This window comes from Ischnura elegans, chromosome 11, assembly GCF_921293095.1.
Source record: "Ischnura elegans chromosome 11, ioIscEleg1.1, whole genome shotgun sequence".
In the NCBI taxonomy this organism is placed as follows: Eukaryota; Metazoa; Arthropoda; class Insecta; order Odonata; family Coenagrionidae; genus Ischnura; species Ischnura elegans.
Window position 1 is genome coordinate 27,410,155 of NC_060256.1, and position 24,606 is coordinate 27,434,760.

At 39.2% G+C, this 24,606-nt stretch overlaps 1 protein-coding gene across 4 annotated transcripts in view; it reads right to left on the bottom strand.

Annotated features, from left to right (window-relative positions):
• The window catches only part of LOC124168313 (cell growth regulator with RING finger domain protein 1-like), a 257,644-nt gene that overhangs the window by 197,248 nt on the left and 35,790 nt on the right, over positions 1-24,606 (bottom strand). For 2 of the 4 annotated variants that reach the window (XM_046546476.1, XM_046546477.1), the window contains exon 3: positions 1,403-1,507. The exons of the other annotated variants lie outside the window; for them this stretch is intronic. In XM_046546476.1, the coding sequence (XP_046402432.1) occupies positions 1,403-1,507 (105 nt within the window). The remainder of the gene's footprint in view (positions 1-1,402; positions 1,508-24,606) is intronic. 4 annotated transcript variants of the gene reach the window in all.

Genomic DNA, 24,606 nt, shown 5'->3' on the forward strand with positions numbered 1-24,606 from the left:
GGCTATAATAATAGGAGCCTCTTTGTAGAACTTACGAACGTAGAATTATATACATCTTTCTTATGATTGAGAAGTTATAAATTCAAATATATACACGCAATGCAGGTATAAACTCACCCAGTCGGGATACGAATCTGTGATATTAAGATTGGCGAGCAAGTAAGCAATTCCGCTGCCTCCGAGGGAGGCAAAATAAAGTTAATTTAGGGCTATTAAAATAGTTATGAGTTTGGTTAAACCTGAAGCTAGAGAAACCATGGCTCGCAAATTTCGTCACCAGGTTTCCTTCAGTCCATCCAAAACACTCCCACATCCGCTAGCCTTGCCCTCTTTATTGGTCCGCCCGAACCACGAGGACTGAATGGAGGTGACTCCATCACGACAATCAAAGACCCTCCCGCCACCTATTCGCAGTCCCATCGGCTGCGTCTCGAAGGCTCCCTCGACGTCTTCAACTACGTGCTCTTGTCTTTTTTTTCTCATGGGGGAACGACAATGGCCTCTCTGCAGTCCCGTTTGCGACATGTGTCGCTTCGCTGTGACGGAGCTTGTTGCGTCACGGTGACGCGAAAACAAAAGAGCCTCGGGAGCGAGAGGCATATTACTAGGACGTGCGGTGAATGTGCAAGAGGGCCGAATCGCTCCGTTTCGCCGAACGCACTTCGGGCAACCCGAGGATGACCGCAGTGGAGACTTCAACGGCTGACGCTTTTGACCCCAAAACGTATAGTCTTATGGAAAGCTTAGGGCGATGCGCAGTAGACGATTTTTACCTTCCATCTATTGATAATTATCAACCTAGGGGATCATGGATCGCATCATTACAAAACAATCACGAATATAAATATTTGCTACCAGCCCTAGTTATACCTTATTATCATGAGATATTCGGATTTTTATACCATTGGCGTCGCGAGTGGGGAAAAACTTCTGTTTTGATATTCGTGGATCAGACTGTAAAGGCCGTTTTACACGAGGCACGGAATTGCGCAGGTTGGAACAGCATTGTTTTCTACAATGGCTTGGAATTGCGCGAATGCATGAACGAAATTAGAACAGGGGTTATTTTGCCATATCACGCTCATGCCTTCTCGCACGTGTTCTAGCAATTTACCGCTTTACACGATGCAATTTTGCCTGCGCCTTTGTACACACGTCAGATTGTGCAAGTACGTGCTCCGTGTAAAGCAGCCTTAAGATATCATTCTTTTCCCCAGGCCATTAATAAGAATCTTCGCAACAGCAATTGGACATCTTACTGCATCGATTTCGAACACTTCAATGATCTTCATTTCTGCAGGTAACACTGAAAAGAACACATATATTTCGCCTGAAGACATATGGATTCTAAATTTACGCGACCCTTCACGATTTATGAAACTAGGTAGTAAAAACCAATTACTTGAATATTGACTCCCAGCGGGTTGTCCTCGCGGGTACAAGAGATGTTTCCTTGGACCTCCGTTTGCAGCTTCTTGGTTAAAGGGCTGATTCCTTCCCATGTATTCTGAAATGACATTTATTTCTCGATTGAACGCGTGCACTGCGACATTCCCAGAGGCCGCCACCATCGCCAAACGAAAAAGTCGAATGGGGATGGCAGAAGACAGGGAAGTCAGCGGAGCATTTGACTCTCGAGTCATCGGCCGTCTTATGAACCATCTAAAGTTACCGACGCAAAATCGCAGACTAACCTAACCATTGGATAGTGATGTTTCACTGTAAAATGTATACTTATTCCAGACTGTTCCCTGATGCATTAACCAACTTCCCTGACCGATTTATCACAAAAGGTTACCCATCGCGATAAAATAATATTCCAACCAATTAAAACTTTCATCAAGCCTAATGAAAATTGTTTAAAGGACTTACATATGAGTTACCATCGCATTATAATCCAGGCGATGCATCCATACATTAGCTTCCGTAAATTTAAGTCCTAATAAAATCATCAAAGTCCTTAGTACATGTTATTATTAAACATTAATCGGCAAACTAAATAGTGAAAAAAAATGAGATTGCCTTTTTCTGTTTCATTCCAAACAATTGCTATAGTAAGTTCTCCTATGTTCCCATTACTTCTCCTACAATTCAAAATAACCGGAAGACTCTATATTATTCAATTGATATTAATTTGTCAACAATAATTACACAGGGTTTTCGATTGTCGCAGTATAATGCTATACAATAAATCATTATAAAACTCTTTCCACCTCCAAAAAGATACAGGTAAATTACAACATAAATCCCTGATTTCTTCACGTCATTCTTATAATATTTTAAAGAAAATATCTTCTCGACGAAGATAACCAAAATTATGCAGCTCACGCTTAGTAACTTATTTGTTTTATTTACTGTGAGTTACTCGCAGGAACTTGTAACTGAAAAAATAAATATCAGGAACGTATTAGGTAGAGATTAGGTTAAGGGGAGGGTTCTGACTTCTTCCCGGAAAAGAAATCAAAACCGGGCCATCTTAATAGTATTTAACGAATTATCTAGATAAGTCTTCAACTTCGAACGCATTTATGGAAGAACATGAATTTTACCACTATCCTAATTAAGAGTTATGTGTCAAAGATCTGGTGACAGATAAAAGTAAAGCCTTGAAATAATGGTAAGTTTGCTGATGAAAGAGAACACTGAACATGCTAGCAGAGTTACATATTTGAATGGATAAAGAGATTTAATACCGACAATGTGATGGTAAAATAATCTAGGTATTAATGGAATAATAAGATGGAATAGATCGTAAAATAAAAATCGATGAAATCGTACAGAGTATTTTAAGTAATCATTACGGAGATGAAAAGGAAAATTTCCCCAGTTTGGCCTAATTTCCCTAAAGTTTTTCGAAATATAGTATTGTCCAAAGGTTGAGCATAATCACTAACAATACAATACCGCCTAATTTCATGTCAGACGGATTGCTGAACAGACGGAGGCTGAATCATACACCATCTGTCACCCAAATTGTCCACAAAAACAGTGTCAGAAATGTTCTGATAGATAAGGCACACCTTTGACAACAACTAATAAAACTTAGCAATGTCTTCCACTTCAAAATATGCACTACTCAGGGAATATTGGGTTTAGGCATTGGCCGTGTTTACTTAACGGTTACACCACTAATAAAAGCCGGGAGTACTCCTTTTCTACATAGAGCGATCACGTAAGGTTGGTAAATGCAAATGTCAAGCTTTGAATTTTTTTAAATAAAGCTTAAAATTCTATTTCCTGTCTCCCTACTTATTCGTCACTAATGCTTAACTTTTGGACACTATTTTAGATACCTGCGAAAGGTAATGAGAGGCGTTCCACGTCGTGTATCGACGCAGCGGAGAGAGAATAACGTAGTCTAATGACGTACCGGTGGTAATCATGTACTCTTAATCCTATATCCACCACTTTTAAGAGAGATCAGCGAGGCGACTCATCCTTAAACGAGTGCTCATGAAGAGAGAATGGACTCACAATCAGTTCAAGTAAGTGGCTACGTATGGGACTGTTATTAATTCCTCGACAGACAAACGTAATTTTCACGTCTAGACAAGATAATACATCACCGTAAGTGAAGAACGAAAGAAAAGCATTGAGGAACATGAACTTGAAGAATGGAAATTATCATCAAAGGACACCAAAGCTATCAAGTATGTTACGGTAAGAATGAAAACTATGCACCCGAAAACGCTTGTTTTCTTTTGATGAGGAACACTTTACCTGAACTTTACTGAAAAAATACGGCTGAGCTAAAAAAAAGAGAAGCAAGATAATTTACGCTGAAATACTTTAGTAGATCGCTTTGTTTAATACCCAGTCTCTATATGCTTTCTTATTTCGTGTAAAATCTCACGATGAATAACTTGATAAAGAAAGAGTAACATTCATTTGAATGCACACCTAATATATTTCAGCTTACATACATAAAGAGATACACTGATGACGACTACCTTCGTTCCGTCCATGCAGTATCTCACCACAGGTTCACCCTGAATAAATTTAGATACACCCATGCGCCTGAAGACGCGGCAAGAGCATTAATGAGTAAAGAAGCAATCTCAACATTCAAATGGAATTTCCATGGACTCACGCTCATAGATTTTGTATTAGCATAAGTCCAAGCAAAGAAAAACTTCCTGAAAAGCTACAAGCCAAAGTTTAGCATCTAGAAGAAGAACTTTTGTTCTTAAGGGGGGATTAGTAACAGATCCAAACAACATATGAATACAATGATATTCTATTGTTAGTCTAGCTAATAAATACGGACTACTACGGAGGTACAGACAGCGTTATCCAGATGTTAAGCGAATTAGGCTGGGAGCCGATGGAGACTCGGAGGCTGCGCGCTAGGCTTAGATTGCTTGAACAACTGAGAATATATATCTTTAAGAGCGATCGGAGAACATAATATTAGAGCCCCACTATACTTCCAGGTCCGACAGAAGCGATAAATTGGGAGAGATATTTAGCGGAACGGATAGATATGGGAATTCTTTTTTCCCCCGAACCACATAGGACTTCAATAAATGCAAATCGTAATTTCGTTAGAGCATTTCCTTTTTATGTGAAAATGGCCGGCGACCGAATAACCCCTGCCACACGCCTTTTAGGTGGCTTGCGGAGTAGTATGTAGATAAGCGTGCGTGTAGGTAAGGCGCTCAACGCCACGCTTTGGGTGTCTTTCCATACCGATTATAAAAAGAGCGAAATAGGAAATATAAATTCAGCTTCTACATGGCGTATTTGGGTCTCCGCCAAGTAGTCCTTATACTTTAATAATTCAGTTTAATCTCCGGTAAGTAGAAAGAATTGAAGTAAATCTTAGTTCACTACGATGGAATGAATTTTCCCAGCAGTATTCCCACGGCGCTCGCCGCCAGCATATGCGACGAAATGAGGTCGGAGAGAGGTGGAAAGGCACCATAGCGTACGTTCCCCGAAAGGTATGACCAGAGCCATGAACAGGGCATTACATAACACCCATACTGTGGCTCTGTGCTGCCCACCGGCGAGAAGGTGGAGAGAAAACATTTGGAACAGATAGAACGACCCCGCGAGGAAAGCTTCGTAAGTTTCCACCGTCACACAAATTCACTCGCTGGGACAGTATGACTACCCTCCTTGCATATTTTATACAATACATCGACGTTTGAACTTTTTACTGCTTGGCTAAGTGAAAAATCGTTATTACAACTTGTTCAGTGCTTCCTGGCAGATGATTGCATCATCCATAATCACAAAAATCGCTAATATTATTTGTTCACACCTAATCAGCCATAAAACATGAAATTCACACCAAAAACTCCATATCGCCGGCCTCGGTGACGGCGGGAGTAAGTCCTCGCCTGCCTAACCGAAGGTCGTGGGTTCGAGTCCCGTCTGGGTAGGTTTCCCCTACCAGGGAATGGTTGTGCGTGATAGTTGTTGTTTCATGTTATTTCCTCTGATGTTGAAGGCCTTTAATGAGCTGTTTTTGGGGCGATGAAAATAAAAAAAATAAATAAAAATACAAAATATGCCACGAGACTGAGGAGGCTATGCTGTAACCAGACCCAGAACTAGGGCGGGGCAGAGGGGGCTGCGGGCGGCTTTCTGGGGGCGGCTAATTTTCAAAATTTCATTTTAAAATTTATTTAATTTTTCCAAAAAAATATTTATTAATAAATTACTAAACAGTAATATCAATAAAACATCTTAATAGAAAACAAACCGTGCGTAATTTCAACTACCGCATCACAAAAAAATAGCTTAGCTATGGATGTACTGCATTTTAGTGGTGGGGTGGAGAAGAGATGGAGAGATAAGAGAAGGGGGGCTAACTGATCTTTGCCCCCCTGATAAAACTCCTAGTTTCGGGCGTGGCTGTAAGGCGGTTCTCATGGCACACAATGAATGGGATGAACATGGCAAAGAATTCCTAACCTACGCCGCTTCATCAAATACAATCATTCTTTTAATCTCATTATGATCAAGTTGACGAAAATACAAAACCATTCTGAGGGAAAGTATGCAGATTCAATGGGAGATAAATATTTATTACTAATAAAATCATCTTAGTTAAATTAAGTACTCTTCCATTTATGATGTAATAAAATCTACAGTTTCTTTTTCGTTCCTGAACACAAAGTAGTTCCCTTCCACATATGATTCATAAACGACGGGAAAGGAAGGTCACGGATGAGAAAGCTAGAGAAGGTAATAAAGGACCTAAAGCAGAAAAAAAATCATGTAGTGGCTAAAAAATTAGCTGTTTGGAGAATGGAGTGGAGAGCTGCGTCAAACGATTGATGTATGTTGATGATGATGAACCAGTTATGACTCTCCCTTAGTAAATGTCTTTTTTGTTTTTCTGCTGGGACTTTTCATTTTATTGCAAAAACCAGCAGACCACCCAGAGTAGCTCGGGAAAGATAGTACTCAGAGAAGAGGGAAACTTGGAGCTTGGAATTCATGGTCACAAAGCAGGGTTTATTGTCACGCTGAATAGCAAACAATGGAAAAAACGATTATCGTACAACGCGCATGGGATTAACTTATAGCCCGCTCCACAACATTGGTCGCTATGGGCACGAATATTACAAAATAGAATCCTCAAGTCGGCCTCTAAATGTGTTGTCACCTCCAGCGCATTTCAATGAGTTTGCAAAAGACGCCACACGCGCCGCTGACGGACAAATTGATCCGAATTTCACGGGGAAATAAGGTATAAATAGGGGTCTAAACCGAAATTTACATTCATGATGATGATACTCCTGTTTATCAAATTCATAACTCCTCAATTTTATTTCTCGCGATGAAAAACATTATACATCAAAACAGTGGAAAAAAGTTGATCGCATTGCACTCATCACCGCGCCTCGGACATTTTTGAAAGCCGTTCAAAATTGCGACCGAAGTGGTGACAGAAGTCAGCCTTCTATTGGATGGAATTAGGCCTCATCTATACAGTCGACGAAAATACAAAACCATTCTGAGGGAAAGTATGCAGATTCAATGGGAGATAAATATTTATTAATTATAAAATGTTCTTGGTTAAATTAAATTAAGTACTCTTCCATTTAGGATGTCATAAAGTCTACAGTTTTTTTTTCGTTTCTGAACACAAAGTAGTTCCCCTCCACATATGATTGCATCTTATGAACTCATACCCCATCAAAAAGGTTAGCACATGTTTTCCCTTGAAGCATGTGAATAGGTGTGCCTACCCGGCAGGATGTCCAACCACAGATGTTGTATGACGTAAGGTAACACACGATAATGAGAAAACGACGCGAAGGAAGCGTCTGACACAACCGGAAGTAGAAATAATGTACTCAAGAGTATGAGATGCACTTATGTAAAAACTTTGGTCACAGTCCGTGCAGCCATATGGAAATGCATAACGGATAGACAAACATACATCCTCTCTTATATATCGAATAGTAATTAATTTTATGAAAAAAAGAAATTGGCCAACGAAGCGAGAAACTTATGATTGCTAACAGGTTGTCCGATAGGAGGAATGATGGAGAGCTGCATTACACCAATGTTAGGATTGATGACCCATTTGATGATGAATATTACTAAAATTTCGCAAGTGAACGCGAAGAAACATAAACGCAACCGATTTCTGTCAACGCAATAAAGTGAAGTACGAGTAAGATAAAATTCTATAAAAATTCGGATTGAGCGTGAGATATATGTCCTCTTTCACCCATCCCACACCCAGACCGGTGTGGGTTGGATGGAAATATCACGAAAATAATTTAATGAATCTCATTACCAAGTGGACTGCATAAAGGAGGCCCAATTCCTTTCCATAGAAGGCCGATTTCTGCTGCCACTTCGGTCGCATTTTAATCGGCTTTCAAAAATGTCCGCGGCGCGGTGATGAGTGCAATGCGATCCACTTCTTTCCGAATATTTTTCATTGCTACATTTGTAACTGAGAGGAATAGCATTGGAAAGTTATGGACTTGATTGATCACATCATCATGATATAAATTTCGGCTAACACCACTAATTATGCCTTATATTCCCGCGAAACTAGGATCAATTTGTCCGTCAGCGACGCGAGTGGCGACTTCTGTAAACCCATTTAAACGCGTGTTGACAACACATTTAGAAGCCAACTTTAGGATCCTCTTTTGTAATATTCGTGCTCATTAAGATGATCCTAATTCACGGAAACAGAATAAAATTTCGCTCACGTCCGGTCAACTTTCAGTTCCTCTCACTCTACCCCACTCCCCTCGGCACCCAAAAACCGAGACCACCCTCCCTCCTTCCTCATAATCAACGTGAAAAGAAAGCGGTCCGGTGCAAGTCGGGTGCAGCACATGTTTTATACAAGCGATACCGATCGATCTTCCGGTTCTGAGGCTGGCGCCGGTGAAATTGCGCGCGATCTGACGTAAGTTAAAGCCTGAATCACGTGATCATCGGCATGGCACATACATAAGTATGATAGTGGGCATACTATCAAGTGCATGTTTCCCAGTATCGGGTGATTCACGGCTACAGCATATTACAGGAGTTAATTCTGTTTTTTGGGAAGCAGAAAAATAGCGACGTAAGAAGCAAAAAATAAATTATCAGTAGAATAACCCAGATCAGTGGAGGGCAAATGGTGGCCCGCGGGCCACATGCGGCCCGCCACAGAGTTTATAATGGCCCCAGACAGAATTAAAAAAAAAGAGATAGGATACACTTGTCTCATTAAATTGATTACATAATTAAATGTGATAGCAGCTAAAAATTTAACTAACATAATATTAACCAAATTACTAAGCAGAACAGAACTACCACTATTGTTTAATTTTTTATAAAATATTTATTTTTTTCGGAAATTAAATATAATGTTAACTGATGAATACAACCATTGTAAACGGTGCGGTCCTCCGATAACCTCCGCTCATACGAAGAGGCCCTCGAGCCCAAACAATTGCCCACCCCTGGCCCAAACGAAGAGAGTATAATATATTAAAAAAATGAAAGATCTATTTGCAGGGGGAAAGACATAAATAGGGAAAAAACTCATCAGAATTTACATTTGCGATATGCACCTCTACCGAAGGGAATTAAACACAATGAAAGCAGTAGAGAAATCAATGGTGGAGGGTTCCGGAATTTGATGGTATAGAGAGATGGGCGAGAGATAAACTATGTTACCCTGACTGAAAAATTTTCAAAGCAATAACGACAAAATTTACACCCTAATTTCAGAATTGAAAATTTAATTCTTTCTCTTCGAATAAACATTTTGTTACAAAAAAAATACAAAAAATTCAACACAGCAAAGATAGAAAAGGCATTCATAGAGGGCATTGCATAAAAATTCTATTACGGAAGTGCGATACGGAAAGATCCATTACGGAAGTAGTAACTTTTGACATTGAAAAAGAAACTTCACGCCGTACACTACACAATTTTACTCTCTTAGCTGCGATAATGAGTTCAGGACAATTAAGTTATCCTCAAGGTCTTGGTGAAACAATTACGACTGATAGTAAAAGTGTAAGATATCCAATGGACAGTTTCTTTTAAAATATCGAAGTTCCAAATAGTAAAACCCCACAAGTTCAAATAAAATTTGAATACTCGAAAAAGTATGAAACTAATACATTTATTATAACCTCACTACCGGGAGAAAAATTCAATTCAAATTATTCTCTAAGTTGTGACTTTAAAAGATGTTACATTGAGAGGCAAAGTATTTTGAAGTATTATTTACGTTAGTGCCAGCAACCATTGGTGGGAAAAAGTTTTCATCACTTGATCGAGCGGCGATTGTGCAATTAAGCTGAAAAACAGCGTTCCCACAAACATCCATAACCGTTGCTACCAGCGACAAAATCCCCCCAAATCTCTCTCACAGCGCTAACAGACCTATATCCCGTCAACTCGCAATAAAAATAGCAATGAGACGGACTTCGAATGGTAAACAACGAATCGGCTATTAGAAATTGAGATGCCCTTGGCTTCAACAACATACAAATTGATTTCCACGCCAAATAGTTGTAAGTTCAATGCTTTCCTGTAACTAAATGGTATGATATTCAAGCTTGTAATAAAAGAGAGAGAAATAGGTTTTTCATTCAATCTGAAAAATCAAGAAAATCCAAGTTTCCAAAACTTAAGAGTCCATAATGTCAAGACGTGCTAGACATTCGTTCTCGAAGGATATAGAATCTGTTCTGATTTGCTTTCTGCATTCGTAAACGTTCCGTTCCAGTCAGCCAAAAATGGCTCATAAATTCCAACATTAATTCGTGCGTGGAAATGAATCGAGTAACCAGGCCTTGCAATGTGACTCACGATTCAACTATAATGGATGGGTTTGTATGGATGGATGAGGGTAAAGCTAACCTCACACTGAACCACAGGCGTCTGAAATTCAGGTTCTGGTTAGGGGATTCTTTTCCCTGGCCGCCTCGCTCTTGGTGAATTTTATTTGGGGTGCATACGGTTTCACTAGGGATTTTAAATCATTAACCAAAAGCTTGAACCACAGGATCACCACGCTCCCCAACCAAGCCTCTACATTATTTTTTTCTAGCCACTAGAACTTCGCGTACCATTAACTTATTTTCATCATCATCGTAAGTCAATCATCTAAGGTTGGTTTGACGCAGCTCTCTATTCCGCTCTCCTATCCACTAATTATCATAGAGAAGTATTTCTATTACATTCTAAATAACCTGACCTATGTAACTCATTCGGGGCCGTTCCTTGTTCTTCTTCCCTTCCACCTACCTTTCTACGATTGTTTTCATCAGACCAGCATGTGGCCTACAGAGTTGTTCCGTCTTCTCCTTAAGGTTATCAGAATACCTCTTTTTTCTACCACTCTTCCCTGCAATTCCTCTTTGCTTACTCAGTCGACATCACATCATTCTTCGACAATGCCACATTTCGAATGCATCCACTCTTCACTTCTCAACTGCCGTCAACGTCCAAGAACAGCTTTTAGACATCTTATTTACCCTGCTGACCACTGCTAAGGCTCTCGCGAACCACCTATGAGCTCAGTCGACTGCCGGGTGGGAACGCTACTATATTAGGGTAGTTTCCTTCATCAAAGAAAACGAAATGCAATGATTGCGATTCCTTACCCACCATTAGTGTATGCATATTGATATGATATACAAATGATTTGGTTTTAGAAATCCCAGTTTAGACGAATGGCAACGGTCAATTTTAACCTCATTCGAAAAAGGCTAGATTGGCGCCCATGCGATTCCGCTCCACGTGACGTCACAGGGACCTAGTTTCTATACGAGTAGACAGGAGTTTCACATCTTCTGTGATTACAAATGCATGCATGAGGCACAGAGCTCAGGGAAACATCTCTTAATAATGACACATTAAAAATACTTAAGTTCGGAAAGTTTCCTTCGTTTGATAGGGGAATAATAATCCTTATTTAATCCAAGCGCTACCAGCTAGCAGGGTACTCAGATACCTGCTAGCAGCCTGCGTCGTATCAGCGCTCAAGCCTCGCTCCAAGGTCACCTCACAAGGCGGCAGGGGGAACCAGAAAGGGGTCACACGGAGAGATTTCCCATCATTCCTACTTAGCCGTCGCGTTTTCGCGCGCTTGAAAATTTTCACTTTTCGTTTAACCGCGAAAAATAGATATCGTCATTTAAAAATCTAAAAGTGTGAAATTCGTACTCCAGGAGTAATAATCTTTCGATTTAGGCAATAAAAAAATAATAGGAAACCACCCTATTACGAAGCGGTGGTTTCAGACAATTCTCCATGTACTTAGGAAAGAAAAATCCCGGGTTGCTCCATTTTCTCCATCAGATTAGCATGGAATGCGGATATGAGAGATGGCTGAGGGGATGCTTCCGAAATATATTCGGGGAAAGCGTGACGAGAAGAATTTTGACGGCGGTTCCGCATCCAAATGAATTCGCAAGATTGCCCGGGTGATACTTAACACACACGAAACACCTCCATGCACTATAGTCTTGATTGAGTCATGATTATCACCAAGTATCCTCATTCGTGAAATAATAGGGGGCGTTTCATACTAAGCAGACGAATAACAGGGTTATACAATTCATTGTACGGAGTTCATTTTTGATGCATCCGTGCAAATAATTAAGAGGACAAATACCACCCTCTCCACCGGTCTCTTTTGGCGAAGGATTTATTTTGCTAATAGCATCCTATAAACTTCAAATTTTCAAGGTTAAGTAGAGTAGACCATATTCAACAATTACTTACATCTCAAATATAAAATAATTGTGCTATTATAGACACAGTTTAAATGAAAACAAAATTACTTACAGTTTTTTTTTCGAATCGGTCGTCTAAAATCATTTTCATGCATAATTAATAAATTTAAATATGCGCGCCCTTGGTCACTCGACAAAAAAGAAATCCGGCATCGACATTAGCGTGCTCATGAAGTGCCGCATTCCCACCCAATGGTTCTGGGTTCAAATCCCGGAAGTGGCACAGACTTTTCAGCAAGTGCCCGATCCGTGTTTGAGTGCCTTGTGGATGGCACTTGTAAGGGTAACACTCCGTCCGTCGGATGGGACGTTAAACCGCGGTCTTCTTAGCGCCTTTCGTTAGGAGTAGGCTAATATCGACGCCGGGTTTCTCTCTTATTCAGCGACTTAGGCTCACATATTGACATTTATTAATTATATATAAAAATGTTTGCGACGACAAATTCTAAAAATAAAAGAAAACTGTAAGTAATAATTTTATTTTCATTTAAACCCTGATCAAAACCGCACCATTCTTGACCATGATAACCATGTATAAAAAATGAATCTTAAAAATAATTGAGAGCTAAGAGGTAATATTTTCAAACTTGAGATGCAGGAAAATGTCTCCAACGGTCTAATTTATACACTCTTTATATTTCAAGATGATGGGGCAAGTTTTAAGCGAGTATTCCGTCACCAAAATTGACCGGTCGAGTAGAAGGTAGGCACTGGAGTATCGGAGTTCTTAACCGCGCGCGGCGGTCAATTGCATGGGACGCTAGGCTGTATATTACATTTTCTTCGCGTCTTAATTGTCACGAGATTGTCAATGGCTTCTATTGCACAGAGCCAATAGGCACATCATACTTGCCATTTGCAAGTTCAATCGAAGTTGCGGGAATTTCAATTTATTATAAAAGTATAAATGCGCGTGTTTCTTGACACTACCGTTAGAAACTTATCAGCAAATGCAATTCAAACCTTCAAAAACAATTCGCAGACAAAGTATAAAAATTTATTGAAAATTCATAGCCAAACTAATTAATGCCTTCCAATTTAGCCATCTCCCTTTTCATTGACGCTTATAAATTTTGAAAATTTTATTGGCCGGCGAAACATTCAGATTCCGGATTAAATTTACGGGTGAGAAAAGGCAGTGAAATCATTAGAGATCAACGAGTTTCGATGAAAGGTACAGATGAGCTTTAAGGAAGGGATTAGCAAATCAATCTAAGGATATCACGAATGATCCAACTTGATGAGGTCCAATCAGGAAGTGAGTCAAATCTGATCTAATTAGTTTTCGTCCAAACTAAAATGGAGATCAGGGAAGAAGCTACTTTAAAACCAGGTCAGGGTCTCATCTGAACTTTAATCAGATCTTTTAAAATCTGATCCAGTTTGATCAGAAAACTTGATAAGGATTTATAACAACCCATTTCCTGTTCAAAATTTTAGAACAAACCAAGGAGGAATCCTCATGTAGCAGACAGTAATACCACTAAATTACGAAATTTTTACCCTCGCCTGTAACACCTGAGTTTTATTTAACCAACATAAATGGCATTAGTATCAAATGTACTTGTTTATTGCATCAGGTATGAGGGCAGTTATTTAACGCCACCTCAACTACTGTATGATCATTATGACTACCTTTCATAATGAATCATTTAATATGTATATATTGAAGTTATTTCTTTATGGATAAGTTAAATGTTCATACTGCGTTAGAGGAAGAAATTCCTTTTTTTTCATATTGCTGCATGATTCCTTTGTTACCTCTATGCCCATTGTCAACGCATACCTTGTAATTTAATATTATGCTCAAAAGGAGTTCAGACTCCTACCGCAATAAACGAATTTAATTATTTACTATTATCGAGGATTATAACATAGAGCAAAGGGTGAAATTATCCTCCAGCGCACGGTTTTCTTGACCAATTCACGCAATTTATGAGTTTCTGCATGATAACATGACAATTAATACCATTAATTCTGTTAGCAAGTATCAATTTATAGAAGATCTTCTATTGACGCCGATGTTCACATGATAAGAATCAAATAAAGATAAAGATATTTATTTCACTGCCCCAAAATATTACAACATATGCATACATTAACAAATGCTGGTTTATGAATGCCGTGCAATGTGACTACATTGTCTTCTCATTTAAACTGGGTACTATAACAACCAATATGGACGGCGCGCGTTCGTAAAGTGAATATGTCGTTTAAAAAAATTAGAGCTAGTTCTTGTTTGCCTCCGTTTTCCCTTTTACAAAGGGTATTACCGTCATGCAAAGACTTAAAACGATACATTGCTAGTTAATAAATAGCCTAAACATAAAAATAATAGCCATATCGAATAAAAGCACAATTTGTCATAGCCGACTCCGAAAGACTACACTGCTGCGAACTAGGTCGATTCTGGGGGAAAAGATACAAAGAGTTGCATTACCCACCGTTCCATGCTGAATATTTTCCCATAGTTTCTCCTGAGAGAGAATTCTAAAGAAGACGACTAAAATGCTATTTGGTGCACATAAATGACCCGATCTCTCATAAGATATAACGTGAAAAATACACGAAAGCTGTTTTTTTTTCGAATTAACTCGGTCAACATCCGAAGCATGAATTTTCTACACATTTTAAGTCCCAAGTGCACCTGAATTAAATTCCGTTGATTATCGCAATCAAATTCTACCTTATTCACTACTGAGACATAGATGTAATCGTTCCTTTCAGCCGTTAGGTCGTCTCACACGGAATAATTAAGTAAAATTTCACACTGAATCAATGAAACACACTGGATTCAATTAACGCTGGGCGACTGGCTAATAAATTGAACAGGAAACAAAATCTTCTGTAATTCCGTTCAGACCTATATATAAAATTCGGAATCGCTCCTTTAACATATGCACAGGGCAAAACTGCGTTGACGGGAAGCAACTATTTCAGGCAAAGAGTTGCACAGAGACGCTTGTTCTACGGAAATTCCCCCATTTTTTGTGTTCCATTAGGATAAAAATTATTAACAGGATTAGTATGAACAGAGTAATTATTACTTACATCCGATTCTTTCGTTAGGTGGCTCCTATTTACGGCAAAATTTATTTGATTTTAACATATGCCAAAAAATTAGAGAAACTTCATTTGCATGCGTAAAATTACAACGGTATCCCTATCAGCAAGTGTATTTTATATTCGTTTCCTTTACAAGTCGCCCGAATGATAACGAAAAAGCTTAATTTAACGCGACAAGACCAGAATAAGATTGATCAACTCAGTGTATCACAGCTAAATTTCTTAAGAGTGAAATGAATGATTTTTTGTGCATATTTGTTTCTCAACAACGCATACGAAGTTACTGCCATCATATTTATATTGATACATAAATAGGATTATAAAATGTCTAACAATAATAATATATAGTGTAATAAAAATAAAGAAAAATTTCTGTAGTACATTAAAAAAGGAAACATGTACTTAGTAACATACCTTTTTGGTAATGTTTGTTTATGATTACTAAGCTAATACAATGTATGGTTACCTATCAATTTGATTTTTTGTGTATACTTGTTTCTCAATAGCGCATACGAAGTTATTGACATCTTATTTATAACGAACCAAAAAATAGCTTAAATAAGCTCTTATAAAAAATTTTTTTTTAAACCAGCCTTTATATTTAGATTACAGGGGATGAGCAACGTTTACATATGACACAAAGCAAAAAAACTCAGTGACCCCGAAAAACCAAAAGTGACGTATTAAAAAAGTCACTATATTTATTAAATTTTCAGTGAATGGTAAGCCCCCTATGTTTCAAAATGCCACCCCTATGCTTTTAAATGCCTACTATGTGGATATGCCTAAAGTGGATAACTTTTACTGTGGTCGCAAAACACGAAAATCGACCATTTGGAACTTCTTAGATCAAAAACATGTTTTGGGGGGCTATAGGTTGACTGGGGGGTGGTTAAAGGGGGGTTGGAGAGAAAAAGTTATATTTTCATGTATTGTCATCGGAAATGAAGAAGTGTGCAACATTTCAGCGTTTTTGCTTCACAGGAATTGAGTCAAATTTGAGTTACAAGATTTGTACCAGACAAACAGACAGGTTGGTGAGTTGATATAAAGGCTTTAAAAAGGGGAAGACGGATTCGTATCAAAGTGCAAGCTTGAACTTTACCGTAGTCCCAAGGCTAGTCGCCGCTTTCAGAAGATTAGAATGTTGCCCAATCCAACCAGCTGAGTCACTCCTTCGCCATCTCAACATTCTGGTATTTTCTGAGAGCCTCGAGTCACGTGACTTCAGGAAAATCAATATTTATTTTTTCCACAGCAAGCACTTCCCGAATGAATACGTCTCTACAGGTCTTTATTTCATGCAAGACTATTACAGACCCGTCAGAAAACAGCCCTGGTTCCATTCCGATCCATTCATGCGTCATTACACGTGGTAACATCAAGATATGTCTATTAAGGTTTTTCATTCCAGAATCACGAGGGTATTACTGCAATTTTTGCCACCAAAATGTCTTCGAGAGATGAGTAACAGGTATAAACATGAAAAATTTAACGTACAGAATGGTTAATTTACGGTGTATCTTTATTTCTCGACAATGAATGCGATGTGATTGGTTGTTATACAAATGGTTCTGACTGGGGGCTATCTTAGATATGCGAATATGAGAATCAATTACGAAGATGGACTGTTTTTGAGAAAACGAGACATTATCTATTACCCGCAGGCATTAATCGACAAAAATACAATATATGATCCTAAATATCGATATAAACTGTAAATGGCGAAACCCTACCAATAACAACAGTTGAAATATACGACAATCGATTCAATATTCGATTTTCCTATAATAGTCATCATCATCGACGTTGATCGATTAATACTGACTGAGTTAAAATAAAAATACTTCGTTGTTTTCCACACTATTTCAAATGGTACGATCCGGGTTACTGCATATCATGCTATCATCAGGTAGATGGGACCTGACCTAGACCTAATGTATACCTGATGAGACCTGACGTAAACAGTTCCATAAATTAACGCCGGAGGCCGTGTCTTTGTTAGATTAATACGGAGCGTCGAAAGTGTACGCTTATAATCGAAAAAGGCTATACGGGCTTCCAGCCGGGTGGTAATAGCCTTTTTCGAATATATTCGCCGAGAAAGCATCAGATTTTACTGTACGCTTATAATTTTCCATGACGAAAATTTAGTTTTAAATGAGAAGAATAGCACAACTGCTATCTTTATTGCATTTGAATCAGGTTTGAACCCCGAATTTCAGCATAGAGTCATCCATGGTATTTATACGGCCGTTCTACATGGTACATATCTCTTTACCGACTCACGAGCGAATTTTTGCACAAGGAATATTTTACAACACACAAGGGCATGTCATTAGGAAAATGTGATACTGAATGGACCATAAAATATTCGCCCATTCCGTTTGGATAGACAAACACGGGTGTGTGCACCAATCAACCTCAGTTTGGCCATACAAAGGAGAAAAAACCAGCTTTGATGCCAAATTTCTACGGCATACATTTAAAGAGAGAAAATTTCAAATTCTCCTTCTTGATTTCCGTTTAAATTGCGAATCTAGATACAGTTCCTATCATAATAAAAGCGTTAGAATATTGCATTGTTATCTCATTCTGAGTTATCCTAAAAACTTCAGCTTGATGGCTAATCGGAAAGTGGGTTAAAATTGAGTCGCAAGATTTGACCCGGACAAGATGACAAACAGCAAAGCGACTTTATAAAAACGTTTGAAAAAAGGTATTAACTGATAAAAATTAGACTGGTCTTCGCAATAATACGCCAAATTCTGCGAAGAAATTTGTCCAAACTTTTAAGATGGCGGAATGCGGTTAACTGGCGAGGGGGGAAGAGGGATTTCGCTTTCATTCGGGGTTCCACCGAGCGCGGCGCGGAGGTAGCGCGAAGGCCGGCTGCCGCAGCGAGGAAAAAGTGAGAGTTATAGAAGCGCTTCCAAGGACGGCGAGGAAGCGGGCGAGCGACCATAGGCGCCCTCAGCCGAATCTCACTGAAGAGACGCCCACTGATCCGCGCCCCACGTTTCCTCCATCCCATCTCTCGAATGTTCTCAGGCTTTGGCCCACGCCCTGCCGCATCTCGACTGCCCAGCGGACGAACGGCGCGCGGTGCCCATGGGCTGACCGCCGCGAATTGTGTACCCGCTCGTTTTCCGTCGACCGCGTGCATCCACACCTTCATGGTACCCTGTCAAGAGCGGATTCAAGGAAACGTCGAGATAGGACGAAAAAAAACATTTGCGGCGCTAGGACAAGGTAACGCACGGAAATGTTTTTTTTTACATTTTCAAGGTGCGAAACCGCCAGGGTTTTCGGAGAGATATCGAGGAACAAGATATCGAGGAACAAAATATCGAATTTATTTATTTCCAACTTCCCCGTAAACAGCACTTTAAGGCCTTTACAACGGAGGATGAAAAATACACAACACAAACATCCATGCCCTGGATAGGGACCACCAACTCAGGTTGGATTCGAACCCACGGAACCTACGGTTTGGCAGGCGAGGACTTTACCCCACTGCCACCAAGGCTGGCAAACAAAATGATATAATGAATGATAAATAAAGATATCGTACTGCCCACTAATTTTGCTTAACAGCTCACAGCACGCATCTCGATAGCCTTGCAATCATCATCAGGTACTGAATCAAAATACGTGTTGTGAGCTGTTAATTAAAGTTAGTGGGCAGTAAGATACCTTTGTTTATCATTCAATCAATTCACAGCTCTAAACCGCCCAAACAGCTGGTGTTTCAGATTTTACTTCAGAATGTTATTCACAAAAATAGTTTCCTTAGACTCCTCACTTAAACCATGAACCAGCTCGCATTCCGTCGACCGTGGGCATCTTAACCATAATGGTACCCTGTCTATAACGGACTCCAGGATGCTTCGAGAGAAAAAAAATTGCGGCGCTAGGCCTAAGCAACGCACGGAGATGAATGCTTTTACATCAGTTTCAAGGTACGAAACCGCCAAATCAGCTAGTTTTTGAAGATTTTCCTTTAAGTTCAACAGATTCAGGCTTCAATTGGTGGAAGTTAGACATATTTAAGTAAATGAAAGATCGTAGCACTTTTCCACAAGAATTTTTAATGCGTACAACGCGTTTCGGCTCACTGAGCCATCATCTGGTACTGGTCTTGTACGTGCTACGTACTGGTTTTGTACGCTAAAGTGCTACGATCTTTCATTTACTTAAATATTTTCCTTTAAATATTATTCCCAAAAATAGTTTCCTTAGATCCCTCTCCTAATTTGTGTACTCGGTAGCATTACATCGACGAGTACATGTTTACCTTATTAGTACCTGATAAGAACGGATTCAAGGATACCTCGAGATAGGACAAAATATTTTACACTAATTTTATTTAACAGCTAACAACACGTGTTTCGATTGTCCTACAATCATCATCTGGTACTCGAATATATACATGTATAGTGCCTTCAAGACTCCATGGCGGTTTAAATCCGATCAAGCGCAAAGCCTGACTACAAAATTACAGTGATTTGTCAGCGTGCCCCGCTAGAAAGACGTTTTAGGAAGTCATTTTTACCCAAATTTTATACCTGTTTCAACACTGACCGGTCATAATCAAGGGCACACAACAACAATCCAAGTTATTAATATAAATTACACCCTGCATCTACTGGCTTAGAGGGATGCTGACAATCTTGTTAGAGAGAAGGAAAGCAAAATCGATGAGATTAGTTGAACGCTGCATATAGACTTGCATTATAAGAACAGAGAGATACATATGGCTGTCTCCGGAGTGGTGACAGAGAAATGAAGCAGTTAACGATTTTACGAGCGGCAAATAAACGAAACTGGGCAACTATGGGGTATCCCTCCTCGCATTCTCTTCCAGATAAACGAAAGACTTCGCCTTATTTGACATTTCCAGGCATACAAATAAAGTGGGCAATGATAGAATTTCCTGACTACCACCCTATATATGTGCTGCCGAGGTGATAACATTACATCTTGCTTAAAGAGTATATTATATGATCTATAAGCCGTCCGCAAATGACCATGCTAGTAATCGAGACTTCAACGACGAAATCCCACTACTACCGCAATCATTACACACAATAACAGTATAATATGGCAGAAACACCACAATTGAATGTCACTGAGGATATTTACTGGCCAAAATAATAGGCACTAAAAACGTACACTAAGGAAACTCTGGGTCACGATTGACTTGTTTGCGCTCATAGGGTAAATACGAGAGACATCAAAATGAAGATTTACTTCGGGGCATCAAGTAGAGGAAGAAAGTTAAACCAAAACAATCGAAATGAAGTGCGTCAGAGAAGGCTTCATAGAGTAGATCGAAGCAGTGAGATGAACGAGTTAACGAAAATATTCTAATGCCTAATACGGCATACCAATCAGTAATCCAAAAATTAAAGGTAACAGAATTAAATAAGTGCCGGACATAATGTCTTGTCCACCTCGAAACGAATCGTAGTTAACATTGAAACGATATTGTAAAGATAAAAAGAGAACAGAGAGAAAAAATGTTCTCTTCTTATATTTAAGTCAACAAGTTTAGAGCTATCGCCTATCACAACTCCAAATATAATGCAATAAAAGGGGAAAATTTTTCCTAAAGATCTGATTTAAATTAGAAGTCAACTGGGCCCTTTTTTCGGCCAATGCGTTTTATATTGCTCAGAAAACTGCGTTAAGGTACTTAAATTACCGATGTGCATTTATGGTTGACGGTATATTCCAATAAAATTAGTTATGCGATCTTCAATGGATACAAAGTATTTTCAATAATGTAAAATACAGCCTACCCTATTTTTTACCAAACAATGCCACCATAAGATAAACAGCACGGTTTTAAGGTTTATTCCGCTTTTGAAACCTTCGTAAAATTAGCACATGCAATAAAATGTACACAGATCTTTACGGAACACAAAGTTGCAACAACTCGTTGCGCTTACAAAATTCAAAAATCCAATTATTATTCAACCTGATCGGGCGTGATACAATGGAATATTGACACATCAAAATAAAATGTAATTTCACTTTTACACATCTATTTTCATGCGCTTCGGCTCACAGAGCCATCATCGGTATCATATCCATCATCTAGTACCAGATTATTGCTCTGTGAGCCAAAACGCGTCGTATGCATTGAACTATTCGTAGAAAAGCGCAATTAATTTATCCTTTAATAACAAAAGTACTTTTCATTAGACTTACTACTTTAATTACACTAATTTACAAGCCAAAATTTCGCCCTGCAATTCATACTTAAAACATCATTGTTTAAGATCCCCTCAACGCTGATATGTGCTTGGTTACGTGCGAGGGCGAACAGTAAATGAGACCATTTGAGCCCAAGGGTTTGAAGGTCGGAACAGCACTAAAAAATATTCGAGAGGTGGTAAAGAATGAGCTCATAATTGGAATAACACTTCAATAGCCGACAGAAGAGATTTGACGCTACATTCCAAGGAGCAACAATTAATACGACACATCACTCCCGCTATACCGGTCGTATTTTATTCCCTGACGTAATCCAGCATTAAAATATAGGCGACCATTTTTTATTTTCAGGATATTTAGAGAATGTGAACACCATCGTTAATCCCAGCGATAAAAATTTTACCCCAGAGAAAATACTGAGGTAACATTTTTATACGTGACATACTGAAAAAAATTCAAAAGTACTACCTACTCTCTTTAACATAGAAATTTCAAGAAGACATCCTATTTTTAAATTAGTGATACAACAGGATAAAGGCTTGTTCTAAGGGATACATGCGCCAACTAAAACATCCAGCAGACTGAGTCAAACCACCGATGAGACCTAAAAATCGGGAAGATATTCGTAGTAAAACTGTTTTTTGCAAAGTAATAATCATCGGGTATTCCTCATTTACAATAACTAGATCAAAAACTCATTCAAGAACAATATAGTTTATTTTCCCTGAACACAGTTGGCTATACAGAAATATTTAATTCTAATTCAGTCAAAGATCTGTTATTTTCACGAGTTGACCAGCTAGTCAGGCTTGGAGCTAATTTACTTCACCATCGTATTCAGCAAAACGTCAGGCCGAGGTCACTTGACCCTGAAATTAACGTCGGAGGCAGCCGCCGAAACTTAATTGTTTTCAAACTTGAACTTGATTATAACCCACCAAATCCACACTCGATAAAATTCGCTAAGAAAGCCTCCGATAGTTCATATCCTAAGAAACAATACTAGGACTTCTAGAGCCTTGGAACGAGGCCTTGGGTGAGGCATCGATGGAATGACAAGTGAAACGGAAGAAATAGACCAACTAGGAAGACATGCAATGCGATCCCATTGCCATCAATCTCTCCACCATCGGAGATTGTGTGTGTCCCGTGTCCACTATCGTCTAGCCGCGCGTTCAAATCACCTCCCTTGGACGAGCGTTCAAATCACTTCCCTTCAGTAGACTCCCCACCCACCCTCTTTGACCTTGAGTTAGAACAACGGTATTCACTATCCACACGACTTTTATTTATCGCTATCACTCCTCAGCATGGCCATGAGAGCACACATCATATACTTAAGAGGAAGCATCACACCCATCTTCCTTCGCGAATAATTACTCGTTTGAAACAGGCACGTAATCAACATGAAATGTTCACGGTATACAGGTTTGACCCTTTTCAACGTTCGTTTACATCTCAACATTGAAAGTTTTACCTCGAAATTTATTCAGGTGTCATTATTTAAAATTTGAGTTATAGGAAAATGTTGGAAAGTAAATTTACAATGAAAAAACTAAAAATTTTGAAGGTGATAACTTCTAATAGTAACACGTATTAAACGAGTAAAAGTGGTGGATTCAGGATAGAGACAAGGGGAGGTTAAAATTACAACAGTAGTGGGGGTCGGAAAAAATTACCATTCTATCTAGTCTAAATTGGATACGCAATGCCCCCTTAGCCACTGACATAGATCCGCCACTGACAAGAAATAAGTCAGCAAAACAGACTAAACACGATCGTATCTACACACGACTTACAGTCTACTTAATATGGATTGGCGGCGGAGAGTAAGGTTTTCCTCGCTAGTTTTCGCTGAACCTTGCTCTCACACGAGGGAAAATTTGCAGTAGAAAATGATAATTATACCATTGCCGATGGTACAATTTTCCCCAGCTTGGCGAGAATTGAAGAGAACTGACTATCAAGTCAGAATTATACGTTGCCAAGTCACTTGAGATCGAATTTAATTCAGTGTAACCGAAGAATGTCCTTTTAGAGAGAGAGGAAAACCTCGAGTTTAAATGCAAGTATCTTCCTACTATCATAGTTGATCTAACGGATTTACATTCTTGCAGTAGTGGAAGTGAGGATATTCTAACTTAGTAGCTGGAAATTTTTAAATATTGGGTGAGAACACGTAAAAGGGGAAACTTTTCACGCAAGAAAATCAAAATTATTATTTTTTGTGAATAAATAAAAGACGTTTCAGGTCTTAATTGACTCACAAAATAACGAACATAGGAGAAAGAGATTTGAATGAAAACTTCAAGAAATACGACAGGATTTTAACTTGTTCAATGATGTTATAACCCACGCCAAGCCATAAGTAGTTTGTTAATTCCTGCAAAAAATACAAATATGGTTTAAGGATATAAGCCTGATATACACGCAAGTAGTTTTTCTGTGAGAAATCATAGCAAAATAAGCAAAATCTGTAATGTAGGATTTCCTTCCGGAAAATTAAACGAAGTACAGAGCTCATCCGTATTTGAAGTCAGTTTTAGTGAAGAAAAACTAGAATTTAACACTGACCGCGAGTACTTTAACGCTAGAATCAGAGTTCCATTTGCATACATTGCAGTACAGGCCTTAGCTCATCACAGTGCAGGCATGAGCAATGATTCAGGTTTGAGCGATCGTGATGGACACAGAATAGGATTCCCAGCGGCGTAGTTCTCGGCTGAGTCTTTCCGAACAGCCAGCAGTATATAAATTGGATGTTCACTCTCCGGCAAGGCATGCTAATGGCGAGGAAATACGAGCCGCGGTCGCGGAAGACAACGACGCGAATACCTCTGAGAAGAGCTTCCCAACGGCGATGACGCAGGCGACAGATCGTGAATTCCCTCCACCGCTCAAGGTTATTCGCTCCGACAGTGCGTCTCTCCATTGCAATGCCTCAGCGGCAGAACGCAAGCCATTCCAGAAACGAGCAGCTCATTTGATGCTTCCAGGGTGGACCCAAAGGAGCAATAACAGAGAAAAGCGAGACAGTATATAAGCAAGGCAGAAACCAACAGCCGACACCTTCGACCTGAAGACGCTGGCA